Genomic DNA, 14,537 nt, shown 5'->3' with positions numbered 1-14,537 from the left:
GAGAATGGATGTGTTTAAATGTGAGCTTCACATCAATACTAGGACTATTACAGTAAAACCCCCAAAATAATACCTTTAGTATGCCAAAATAGTCTGCAGTAACTGTTATAGTGATTGTTGATTAGAAATATTAGTAACTTAATATTAACATACAAATGATAAAAAAAAAAAAAAAAAAAAGGTGGACAAGATAATGAATTCACTAGACACGAAATGAAGAACAACTGTGCATGGGACAACTTTGCAAGTTGGAATATTTTAAAGTTTAATAGCAGACAATGAAATTCTTGTTACAAATAACAGCTTACACTGCCATTGTTGTATACTGATGCTATTAACAAGGAAACATTGGATCAGAATTGCATATAAATGAATAACTATATTTGCTGAACTGGTAAGTAATTTAATTGCTAAATATTATATAGAGGTTTGCCAATAATATTTTTGCACTCCACCAAAATTTCATAAATTATAAATAACATTCAGCAGATATTCATGCATTATTTAGAGTTAAAATCTTTAAGTAGGACATACAGATCATTAGTTATGTTAAGGATTTGTATTTGTATATTTTTTTTTTATATTTCATTAATACAAAAATACCACTAAATTTTTTTTAATACTTTAGGGAGAAAATCATGGCATGTAATTACAGGAACAATCACTGAACATATAACATGAGTTACCTTTAAAAAAAAAAAACGTTTTTTTTTACTACCTTGTACGAAGTAAAAAGGAAGTATTGTAATCGCGAAAAGTTTCAGACAGCATACTTCAACGAAACTATCCATTTTGACCGCTTTCGAATGCAATTTAACGATGTTTTTGTGTGATATCTGTACATAAGAACAGAATAAAAGACTTTATTTTCCTCCAAAAAAATTATAAAATTGCTTTAAAATGAATTCTGAAGAGAATTTTTCGTGGCGTCTGTACGAACTTATCTCGCATAACTCAAAAATGAGTAGCCTCAGAACGTTGAAATTTTGTATATAGGACTGCTATAACATGTAGATGTGCACCTCGTATTTTGGTTTCAATCGGCGGCACCAAACGTATATAAATATATTTATATATATATGCACTCTGTTACCTGGCTCAGTGATCTCAGTTTCTTTACTCTTATGTGTTTGTAAATTGTACATTTTTTGCTTTAGAAATGATTGAATTATGTTGTTTTTATCTTCCGGTTAAGGTTTTTATGCCTTTAGTAAATCTGTATGCAATATTTTTAGAATTATCAACAATTTTAAAGTTGTTTAAGTGCCGCTAAGCTTTTTTTTTTATGGCGGCCATTAATTGTTTACATTTGAAACAGCAGACTAGTGGATTTGTTGCCAATCTAGAGAAACTTAGCTTCGCAACAACAAAGATAACGCCTTCATTTATTATTGCCAATTAAATCATGCTTAATCCTTTCTGGAATTTTTTCGAGGAAATAAGTGTTTAAGATTTACTTTGTAATTTTTAATATAGATATTTTGAGTTTTTATGTATTTTTGCCTTCTCGCGAAGTGAGAACTGAATTAATTGAATGAGAAATACTCAATCGTCTGTGAAAAACTGTTTCTTTTTTGCTTTGTTTGCTTAATTTCTTTTATACATCATTCTAGCTTTATTATAGTATTTGAATAGAACATGTGACAATGATTAGATAATTCTATTGTTTAAATGATATAAATTTTGTGCATTATGAGTTATAATATGAACGAAATATAATACTGTTAAGTGAATGTATCGCCAGAGTGTCGCTATGGTAAACAAATACTAGAGTGAATTTTAAAGAATGCATTTATTCTATTGTGGTTTATGCGCTGTCGGCGAAGTAGATTTAATTCAATCCAATAAGTTTAAATGAAATGCAAGAAAAAATGCGTATAATTTAATATTCTGTACAAGGAAGTCATTTGGTGTACACATCAGGTTTTGTTTTTGTATAATTTGAGATGAAATTCAGAAGAAATAAAAAATTTAAAGTTACGAGAAAAGTATAGTTTCAGAAGAATTCTTTTATTAGAAAAGAACTATATAAATCATCAAGCAAATTTTAAAATACATAAAATTTCAATTACAATGCAAATTTGCTTTACTGCATGTATTCTTCATGATTTAAACTCCATCCATAAAATAATTCTTTAATTTTTTACTCTACTCATTGCAGAAAAGTATTTAAAGCAGGGGAAGGGGCATAGGAGAACAAAAATATCACATGTAACTAATTACCCTTGGGTCTCAATCCTTTGAAAGAACTGGTAGATGCTAACCCAAGAAATATCTGTATAAATATAATTCAACTTAGAGTGAAGTATATTATTTACTGATAAGCAATAAAAATTATGTATGTGACAAAAACGAGTGTTGAAAAGATTCAGCTCAATAGCTAGAGACAGATTTTTCAAATTTAAGCTTCAGCTGAAAAAATTTATAGCTGGTCTAATGTATTGCATTACATTACAGTAAAACTATAATGTAATGCTGCATTGACTATCCAGAAAGTTCAGAAAATGCTGAATTATGGGTATGTTAAAATTCCATATCGTTCAGTGTATAAAAAAGTAAATTTATAGAATAGCAAAATCAATGGGAAAAATTTCTGCTCTAAAATAATAAAATCAATCATTCTATTTGTTACCATCTTGAATATCAAAACCCTACATTTAAAATTGTGTAACATTTTGGGGAGGGGGTCACATTTCAGTCATAAAAGGTGACTTATTTCGATTGTTATGGAATCCCACCAAACATGAAAGTTGGCAGAAATGTCAGTAGATGTTTAAATGAATAGAACTATTTGGTAGATAATAAAGAGCTACAAATTGTGGATATAGCATATAAAAAACTTTAACAGTTTATTATAATTTTTCATGGTAGATCACTATTGTTTAGCCCTTTCCCAAATCATGTATCGTGGCTTTTTTTGGTGCTCATATACCCTGCAACTATGAAAATACTCCATGCAGTTCCAGATATTAATCATTCTTTTTCAAAATGTGAAGGAAAAACAGAACTTATATCTTCTCTTAGAAAAATGAAACTAGCTGTGTAATGAATGATGTTACAAATCTCTCATTTACTTAATTTTCGGCGTGAAATTGTTTTTCTAAAATTCTAAAATATTTTAGTTACTTGATTTTTCCAGTTAGTTATTTGCCAGATAGTTGGGATTACAGATTTTACTGTACTGACAGCTTTCTTCACAACTATCAAATTAGAGTTTCTTATAAAAATTTGGCTCCTACTAAAGAGGAAGCAATAATTAACAGTACGTTCTTATCCTTTTCTACGGTAATGCAATAACATGTTGCAAGTATGACCTATGAAAATTTGACTTAATTCTCTACAGTTTTTTAATCTGTCCTCAACTTTGGCAGCTTTCTAAAAGAGTTATAAACATCCAGTTTTTAAGGGGGGGGGATGAATATGAAAGTGCTTTCTATTTAGGAGTTTCTGAATTACATAACACAATGAACATGTAACACAATGAAGAAAAAACATTCAGTGTCTCTATATTAATTCTGACTAAAAATATTGAAATACTGTGATCTTATTCAATCTGCTTCATTCTTTTTAACTATATACAGATAATTCACAATCAAAAATGACAAATTAATTTATTGTTTATATTTTAAAATTAATTAATGCTACAATATTTAATCAGAAATGATTATCATAAGCAGATATAAGAAGCATTAATTTAAAAGCATTTAATACGGAAGTTTGATAGTTTATAAACAAAATATGTCAAATGCTATACAAAATATATATTGCACTTTTGTAAAGTTTTTATAAATATTTAATTCTCATAAATCTTGAAATAACTTTTGTACTTTTAATTAAATAAATTACAACCATAAAAAAAGAAAGTTTTATATATTATGTTTACCTTCTTCCGGTACATTTTCATAAAATTGTCTTGCAAAAGGCACAAAGAATGTGTTATAGATGATGTATTTGCTAGCATTAAAACAGAGCTACGGCATCCAATATGAGGCACATTGCATAAACCTATTTTCCATCCTTCCTCATTCCATGGCACAAATTTTAAATTTGCTTTTAATCTGGAAAATATTATTAAAATAAATATACAACAGCCACTTAGATAATTAACTTCTGGCAATATGATAAAAACATTTACCAATACTTAATGCCATGTGTTCACTATTAAACATATTCATAAAAATAATTATTGCAACTTAAAAATACTGTCATCTAAATCAGGGCTTTTCAAACTTTCTCATTTGACAATCCCTTTTATATAAGCAAATGTTTTTATGATACTAGGTACAAAGATATATAAACTAGAGATTATGAATTAAAATTTTATTCATAATAAATTACAAGGAAAATTTATTCAAAAACAATTCTGTAGTGTAATTTTATCATGTATTAAAACAAGTATTCATACTAAAGACCTGGGTGTGCTTATTTATTTTTACATAAAGACTTAAATCTCAGATGAATATTTAATACTGCAGGGTGTAGAGAGTTCCTGAAGTGTTTTCCAGAGTTGACATTTTTTTTTTTAACATAGGATTAAATTCTTCCATAATGGTTGGATAGGAAAGCTAAAATCAAGATGCTATTTGAGGTGTACATGAATGCTTATATCTTTGAAACTACAAATGTTGCAACCAATCTAAATACATAATTAGATAGATGAAAGAGCATGTTAGCACAAAGAAATTTAAAATTCAACAAAGGGTATACACACATAGTAAATTAAATATAATGATAATATTCTTATACATTATCTTATTTATTTAAAAAGAAAATCTTCGAATGTGTTCATTTTATAGCTGTCCATGTTTCATTCCATAATTCAACAAAAAATAACAAACTTGCTTTATAAAAAATATATGTTAGGTATTTTGGACTACTATAAATATGATTTTAGCACAGTTTATTAAAATGAGTGTTGGCAAATGATTTTACATTAGGCTTTTAAAACTGACTGAACAAAGTACAGTATATATTTTGATATATTTTTTCAACCCAGCAATAATCTAACACAGTAAAAACTTACAAGAAATGCACATAAGCCAATATTTTAAAACTGCATTTTTATGAATCTATTTATATGAATTTATTTTTAATGAATTAAAAATTTTCTAAACAACAGAAGTTAACGGCATTATGTTTTATGTGAGATTCATAATTTTAGTTTCTTATACTGAGAATGCAGCGAGTTTAAAATTGGTGTACGGATATAAGTTATAAAAATTTCCAAATACTATTATACTATATATTCAACTAGGATACTTCTTTGAACATCAAAGAGGCATTTATCTGCATTTTTAAGATTAGACTGCAATTCTGCACATTTGTGTCTTTTTATTATTTTTTGTTCATGAAAATAAGATGAACTTACATTGAATTCAGTTTTCGTGAAATTTAAATTTTAAGTAGATGAAAAAATATACTGACCGATCAATGTTATGCTGAACATCAGACATAGAAACTTGACCACGACACAGAAGAGCACAAGCAAGCAACATGCCTTGTGATAAAGGACTTTGAAATAACTGATGACTCATTGAAAATGCTTCAGTAAGCATCTGATCAATTCTATATAATAATGATGATAATAAATTTTAAAAGAAGTTAAATTCAAATAAAACATTTTAGAATATAAAAATTCAAGTAGAAATTTCTATGAAACTAAACTATAAAATGTAATATATTTAAGATCCATGAAGAAAGAAGAATGCAGCTTTCAATACTGGAGGAAAATTAAAAACAGTTTTTATAAATAATTAATTAAACTAGCATAACTTTATTAAATTTAGAAATAACTAATTGTCTCATACACTAGTAAAATCTTTTCAATCTGTAGAGGTATAATAATTTGTAATTGTTAATGGTGAAAAATGTATTTAAATTATAGCTATTCTCTCCTCGTCCCCCCCCAAATTCATTTGATTGTTGGAAAAAAAAAAAAAAAAAGATTTTACAGTTTTTGTTCTATTTTCTTAATCATTATTCATTGGTACATCTGTAACACACTACTGACTTTTATAAAACTGTTCATTGATTGCTTATTTTATAAACTGCATATATCGCAAGAAATTTTTTATTAGTTAACAGAAGAAATTTTTGTTTTTCTAAAAATAATTCTAATTTGAAGTTTATATAGTCCATAGAAAATATATTAAACAATCATCAAGTTTTTCATACTTTTAAGACAGAATTTCTATATCTTTAACTAGAGAATTTTCTTTTGAATTAGGAATTTCATCTCATCTAAAATAACTGTGTAAATATTATTTTAATTTAATACGTAATATGTATTTCATTTCTTGTAAATGTAATACCATGTTTAGGTAAACATATATATGTGATATTTGCAGTAGATCGACATTGGAAATGATGAAGCTTGGCATCAAAATTCGGACATGGCCGAGTGATTTACAGTAGAAATGATGACATTGAAAGATTTCATTTTTTAAACTCCATATCTTTATTCACTTAAAATGGCAGATCATTATTCTTTTAGAGTCTCCAACATTGCATATGCGATAGTAATTTAGACTAAATATGATTAAATTTACTGCGTCATACTATTCAAACAAAGAAAGAAGGGAAGAGCGGCAGCAAAAGGGTATTACGAGGCAAGTAGAGAAAAGCAAGGTGATCAAAAATGGCATGAACTCTACATTTATAGCACTGATTATGAAACATGCCAGAATATTCTCGAAAGCACCGGTCTAGGGGGAAGATTCTGAAATTGTCAAAAGTTAATTAGAGGTTGCTTGCTCGCGTAGAGCAAAGCCATCATATTTTTTATTATTTTACATACATATATATATACGTTTTATATATCTATTTGAAATTAAACATATATATGTCCTCCACGCCTTGAGAAATTCTATAAAATTGATGACTAGACAATAGTTGAAGCAGAGAGTGGAATAACACATGCAAGCAGAGTGAAAGGAAATAGCAAAGTGAGTCTGCATTTCAGCAAGTTTATAGAGCTGATTTCTTTGTTTAAATTTTGAATGTTAATTGGACAAGAGGTAACCACACTGAAGCATTAATAAAATGACAATGCAGATTAGTTTTCAGAAGACGCAAATTGGATTTAGAAAGGAAACACAGCCAAATTAAAATGAGAAATTAAATTTAGTTTTCTTTCATATTTTATATCTCACATACTCACACAAACACACACATATATAGAGTATATTTTGATTCAAGAAATAAACTTACTTTACTATTGGAGATATTAAGTATTTTTGACATTTTTTATATTATATTAAATACAGACCATAAATTTGCCTATAAATTTTTTATTTTAAATGAACTTTACGTTTGAATGTATATTCTGCTGTCTTTTAAAATTAATCTTGAATTTATTTGGTTAACATGTGTAAAACATTTATTTGTCCATAGCATTTTAGATGTTCAGTTTTCAGTTTAAGTGCACCTCAGAACTAGTTTGTTTGCATTCTGCATAGTAAGCAAAAGCTTGTTTATAATGGCATTGAATAGAGGTAGTCTTAAAAATAGTAGTAATAGAGACTCTTCTGCTGTAAAAAACAGAAAAAATAGCAAAAGGAGAAAAAAAAGGTTAGAAATGATAAATTTCCTTCAATTTAAAATTTCAGTTCAAGCAGTTTCTATAAACTTCTAGTGCTATTAATCCAATATCACACATGCAGAACATAATAGTGGAGGAAATCAATTTAGAAAACAGAAATCTATTTAGGAACAGAAAATCAATTTAGAAAAAACTTTGACTGTTTATTATTAAGCAGTGTCTTACTTGTTGATTCTTAAGCAGTGTGTTACTTGTTGATTTGTTGAGTATAAAAATGACTTAAAAGGTTTGGTAATGGTTGCGATTTTTTAAAAAAATAAAATATTTCAATTCGATTTTATAAAAGAGTCTGTACATAAAACATTCCTACATTTATCCCTTTTCTCTCTACTAATTTTCCTTGCAATAATTCTATTTTCATTGCATATAGTGATATTTTAAAGATCTAGATTTTGTGTATTTAATAAATCTTGATTAAATGATTCTAAGGATCTGTGATTCCATGTCTCGAGCTATTTTTTTACCTGCAAATCATTCAAATGTAATGTGAAAATTTTAAAACAGAACTCTGAAAGACATAACCTATAATCCTTGGTTCCTAAACATGTGAATTATCTGAATTCTAATGCAGTGTTTTTAATTAAATGAATAAAAAGGTCCTATTCATACTTTTAAAAAGGGATCAATAAATATAATTTTGAGTATCTCTGTATAAGGATAAAAGTTGCGAAAAGGAAGTTTGTAAACAATTTTCTCAGATATTTATAAAACTAAATTACACTTAATATAAAGATACTTACTTACAGCTATCACGGAATGAAAATAAAGGAGCAGCACTAGGAACCAAATAATGAAGATGAGGATATGGAGTCATGTTCATAATTATCTCATTTAGGTCAACATTTAAGCTACCAGGAAATCTGGAAGAGCTAAAACACATTACAAATTTAGAACAAATCTATTTCCATAAAATTTTTTTGACCACTGCAAGGTTTGATTTAGACACTTTAAAGATCATGAAAAAGCTAGAGTATGTGTTTAACTTCTAATACATATCGTTATATGAGGTTAGTAAGATAAACTATACAGAATACTATTTTTATTTTATTTATATATATTATATATGGATTTTTTTACAGTATCATTAGCTAAATGTATGCTTTGGAATAAATAAATAAAAAGGTTTTTTAATTAATTTTTCTTTTAATTAAATAAAATAACCATTCAAAAATTTACATTGTAAAAGAAGGGGGAAAACAAAGAAATATAAATAGGAAGCAGAATTCATAATTTTACTATAGTAAACATGCAAAAAGTTCATTATCTAATAAAATGAAAACTGCTAAAATATGGGTGAGAACTATTGGATTGTCCAGAAACTACTATAACTAACTATAATTAAAATAATAAAATGATTTTTTATAGAAAGAATTTTATAAGTAATATATTAACTGTTTTTTTCAATAAGTATTTAACATCTCACAGTAAATTTCATGATTCCACTTTCAAAGAATTTTTGAACTTTTTCTGCAAAAATTTTTTTGAATAGGGATTTGATTTTATTATATAAAATGAAGCTTTTTACCTCAGAGTTTTGCACAGCTGGAAAAAAAAAAAAAAAAAAAAAAAAGTACTCTAATAGTTCATTGTTAGTACCTGATATGTACCTTCATATGGTACCTGATAGTTCTATATTGTAGATGTGGAAACACATCCCAATCAAGCACCAATACTTTCCGATAAACTGAATGAAAAATTGAAGATGGATTATTAAAAATATTAGGTCAGTCACCCTAAATGTAATACAGTGGAAAGTCTTCCGTAAAATGAGGAAGCCTCGTAAAAATAATTAGAAAAAACAGAAATTTATTAAATTTTACTTATTTAGATCTTAGTAGATATGGAGTTAGAATACAAAATAAAATGACAATAGTCTGCAATATTACGCAGTTGTTTAAAATTTTAAAGCTCTGGTTCCTAAAACTTTTGAAACTTGCTTATAATCTTTGATTGTCATTGGCAGTCATTTTATGTCAATATCTGAGTTTTAGGCTGTTAATTATTGACCAATACTTACTCTTTTGAGATTACCATATTAGGAAGGTCATTACATGAAAGGTTGCATGCTAGCTACAAATAACTAATTCCTAAAAATGGCAGAGTTAAAAATTTCATGTTTTAATGAAAGTATCATGCCACCACAAATATATGTGCAGACAGTTTGCATTAGTATGTTTAATCATATTTTGTCAAACAATTTTTGACACTTGAAAGAAAGAGACTTGCTCTAGAATACTGTATTGTTAAGTTTGTAAAAAAATATCATTATCATTAAGTACAAGGTGTCTGAAATGGAACTATCATGATACCAGATTAGAACTTTTTTTTACTTCCAGTTCTGTTGCAAAAAATCAGCTACAGAATGTCACCATATCATGTGTACAGCTTTTGTGGAGCTGATTTTGATGCATGAGAATTTGACGCATTCAAGAATTTACCGATTCAAAAGTTTTTGATATGTAATCTAATCAGTTTGGAAAAGCATGAAATTTAAGAAACAAAGCAGAAGAATGCAGCCCCCCCCAAAACCCCCCATTCTTATAGTCTGTTAAAGTGCAAACTTCAGAGTTATTTTCCAGCTGAGCACATTTCTATCTCATATTTTCTTTCGTGAATGTGAGCCAAGTTCACTGAATCTGGACATTTTCTTACTCCTTTAAATTTCTATGAATTATTAACTGATAACTGAAGTATAAGCAAAAAACAAATAGTGGCACAATAACGATCAGCAGTAACAATATGGCCACACTCCAGATACTGCATCAGGATAACAAATCACAGCTTGCATCTTCAACCAATACCCACTTTTCTAAACATCTTACCATTTCAATTGCTGTGATGTATCTGAGAATTTATTTTACCTACCCACACAACCGCTGTGAGACAACTAGTGCCATTATGTCTACACTCTGGGGGAAAGTATTCCCTCATACTTAACTTGTACTGTAAGAATAAATATCTTTCAAATACTGATACAATAAATATAATAAATATCTTTATACATAAATACAATAAATATCTTTCAAATACTGATGCTTGTAACATTTTTTTTTCTTTTTCTTTTTTGGGATCCATCTACATATATTCCTCACATCGTGGAAAAATGGCAGCATATAAAGCCAGAAAATACTGAACCCGCATAATCCTCCACTCAAACATGTGTAAATTGAAGCCTAGATTTTGAATATTTTTTTTTATTTCATGTTTTATGCAAATTTAATGAAATTTTGATTAATAAATTTAGCAATTAAAATGCAATGCATTTCCGTTTGACAAATTGTAAGATATTTATGTTCCAAATTTAATCAGAAAACTCAGCAATTTAAGAGAATGAATGGGTCAGTGATTTAACCCCACTTTTGCATGATTAAAATTTAACTATGAAAGGTAGTTTAATTTAAAGTTGGCATATTAAAACAAGTGTAATATGAATTTAAAGTTTTTCACTTTTCCCATTTCCTGGGAATCTTCTGGAACAATATACCCCAATCGTACTGTGAACTGGGACTATTTGTTCCAATCGCCATTAAACTGCATGTGAATAAATAATAAAGTTAAATTAAATGTATTGAATATTTTATTCTTACGGTACAAGTTAAGTATGATATAGAGCCGTCTTTACAAAGTGCAACCTGATACATTTGGCAAATAGGCCAAGTTTCTTTAGTCATATATATTTGTTCCCTAATTCCTTATAAACACTGCATAGAAACCCATTTAAAAGTGGGTTTTATTTATCCAATAGGAAATGAAAACTAATCTCTGAGAGGTATGTGCCCATGAGGACCGAAAGGGTTAAGAGAAATGAGTTTTCATTCTCTGAAATAAAATATTTCTATTTTCCACGCACCAACATGTTGACATTTGGCAAAATGCGAAATATTTAATGTTTCTTTCAAATTTAATCTGCACATTATTGATTAACAAATTAAGCAATTTAAAAATTCATCTCTGTTGTTATTAATCACTAGCTTGATCCATAAAATTATACTAGATGGACTCATTTAAAACATAATATATGTTTCCCTTCTCATAATAACTATTATTCAGCTAAAAGGTCAAATATCCTTTCACTTTTCTTTCATTTATATTTATGATCAAATCACACAGAAAACATAAATTTATTTCACATGCATTATACTGATCTAAACAGAAAAGCAATTTTTATAACTTATAGTGCATTTTTCAAAATATAAATGAATATTTAAAATTCCCTGAATCTATTCTTATTCACATATCAGTTGTTTCGTTTTTAATTGCAAGAGAATTACTTTGCTTAAATAACATCTATCAAATAGATCAAAATTATTTTTAACTAGCAGCTTTGCTGCCAACCTTCGCCTGGCTTTTAACTGTACCGGAAAAATGGCTGAAGGGAACACCAAACGTTAAATTTAAAAACTGTGTAGAATTTTACTCTGCAGATAAACTTCATAAAAAAAAAGTTATTACGTATAACAAAATTACAATGAAATAAGCAATATCCTTTAATACAAATATTAATTATCCTAATAAATAAATTAAACAACTTCCCTTTGCAAAATCTTAAGAACTCAAATGGTATAAAGGAGATTAAGAAATTTGCTTCCTTAAAAAATCACTCAAAACTTTTCAATATCTTAAAAACAGAGAAATGAGCAATAAATAACATAAAAGATTACAAAAAACAAAAAATTCTGAAAAGCAAAGTATAATTAATAATATTTCATCTTATATTTTCAAGAGAAAAAAATTACAATGAAATAAGCTATATCCCTTAATACAAATATTAATTATCCTAATAAAAAAATTAACTAACTTTCCATTGAAGAAAAAATTATCATGCAGAACTTTTCAATATCTTACAAACAGTAAAATAAGCAAAAAAATAACATGAAAGCAACTCAAAAAACATAAAATTCCGCACAGAATTTTATTCTGCAGAACAACTTTATCAAAAAAATCAATAAAAATGTATTATATATGTAAAAATGACAATGAAATATGCCAATCTCTTAAAAACAGTGACATAAGTAATACGATGAAAAATTGTTGCCAAACCCATATTTCTAAAAGAATGAAACTATTCAAAATGATGTTATTTCATCAAAAATCTATCAACAACAAAAGACAGGAAAATTGTTGCCAAAATCACATTTTTAAAGACGTGAGATGTGAGAAGTACACTCGGAAGCTTCATCTAAAAAAATTTTTAAAAATACAAAATATTATTAATTATTCCAAAATTCTTTTTGTAAAAGCAGTTGCAAGGATGAAAGTTTAATGTGTCCAAAAATCAAAGAAAAATAAACTGTACATTTAAAAAAATAAACCTTTTTAGAAGAAATCCCGTTGAAAAGGTGTTAAACTCCATTTGTTAAATAAATTCGTATTTAATCGATTTATTGAAACACAAAATTTATTTTAAGTTTGTAAAATAGCTAAGTGCCTACATTTCATGACGATGTGAAAATGGAGTGTGTAGAATAAAATCTCGCTTTCCTATAGCCCATTATGTCTCAAAATGACATGATTTCGTAACAAAACATAAAATTAAAAAAATTCTAATTCGAATTTCGAAAAAATCGTTTCGAGGTGCGCTGGCTCTTATCTAGATGCACCTATGTACCAAATTTCGTAGCCGTGGGTCTATTAGCTTACGCTCAACACGAACGAAAGACACACACACAGACAGACTCTTTCTTTTATTATATATAGAGATTGACCAGAATTTTAATTACAGGATTTTATAATGACATTAATAATCTATGTAATATTTCTAATTTTGAAACTATATCGGTTATTTCTATCAAAATACTCTACTTATGTATTAAGGAGATTACTCTGGGATAGAAGATACAAACAATTATAGCAACAGCATTACATATCTGTAAGACATTTAATGAATGAAAGAGACTTTAATAATTTTACTCTATTAAAATGAATAGTGCATACACATAATGGATATACCAGTACAGTTCACAAAGTAGTTTTGCATAAGCATAGAATCTATGATAACATTTAAAAAATGCTCACAAAGAAATTTAAGTCCTATTTGAAACACAGATTGAAATAATTAGATATTAAAACATACCAAGTTAAATTCAGGATTGTATTAGCTACAATATTATTCATTTCATCAAAAGGTTTACAAGCTTTCTTATCTCTAGGATTTCCAATTACAGATGTTGCATTTTCTGATTTATCTGCACTATACCTGCCATGTGGATGGCTGTTTTTCACATTAGAAACTTTATTACATATGTCCCCTAAAGTCTGCATAGAAAGTAATAAAAATAAATAAATTACACTGAATTATATATTTATGATACCTAAAATAATCTGAAAATATTTATTTATTAAAGTAAAAGATTACATTATAAGTTAGTTTGCTAAAACAAAGATAAAAAAGGAATTTACTAATTACATTCACAGAAAATGAAATTAAGCCACTTCATAGATGAGTATATCTATACATACATGATAATTTTGGGCAGATGAGGAAACCAGTTATGCAGCAGTCATGGGGATGGTGATAGCAGATAGCTTGAAACTATTGCATGATGATTGGATGGAATTTTGGAAAAACCGCAGATAACTGGATAATCATAGCATGACTTTATTACTTGAGGACTAATCCATTAAGACATTGCTTCTTCACTGACTTTAATAAGAAAGGTATAACTTTTGCTTTGTATAACTTTAATTTTTCTTTATGCATTTTGAATAAAATTTTTTAATGTCACTCTTTCATTATTTTTTCAAAATAACACTTGTATTTTTTAGGAACGAACATCCTTTAAATAATAGCCTTATCATGACTTTTTTTCATATGTTGCCTAAAAATGCCAGGCATTCCTATAAAATGCCTTAGTATTTTATAGAATTTTTTTCATTCTAATAGAATAGGCGTTTTTGATTTTGCCAGTAATATATACACCGATTACATTTTAAATAA

The 14,537-nt window shown here is 27.5% G+C and overlaps 1 protein-coding gene across 5 annotated transcripts in view; it reads right to left on the bottom strand.

Moving 5' to 3' along the window:
* Positions 1-14,537, bottom strand: part of LOC118183363 (tubulin epsilon chain-like) — a 47,183-nt gene that overhangs the window by 4,058 nt on the left and 28,588 nt on the right. For all 5 annotated transcript variants that reach the window (XM_035352875.2, XM_035352872.2, XM_035352871.2 and 2 more), the window contains exons 9-12: positions 13,674-13,855; positions 8,341-8,469; positions 5,425-5,565; positions 3,884-4,058 (exon numbers count right to left, since the gene is read on the bottom strand). In XM_035352875.2, coding sequence (XP_035208766.1) covers positions 3,884-4,058; positions 5,425-5,565; positions 8,341-8,469; positions 13,674-13,855 — 627 coding nt within the window. The remainder of the gene's footprint in view (positions 1-3,883; positions 4,059-5,424; positions 5,566-8,340; positions 8,470-13,673; positions 13,856-14,537) is intronic.

The sequence above is a fragment of the Stegodyphus dumicola genome, chromosome 1, assembly GCF_044657685.1.
Source record: "Stegodyphus dumicola isolate Sdum_Otavi_A_Nest chromosome 1, ASM4465768v1".
Lineage (NCBI taxonomy): Eukaryota > Metazoa > Arthropoda > Arachnida > Araneae > Eresidae > Stegodyphus > Stegodyphus dumicola.
Note: the sequence above shows the minus strand (reverse complement) of the source record. Positions and strands in the feature narration are given on the sequence as shown.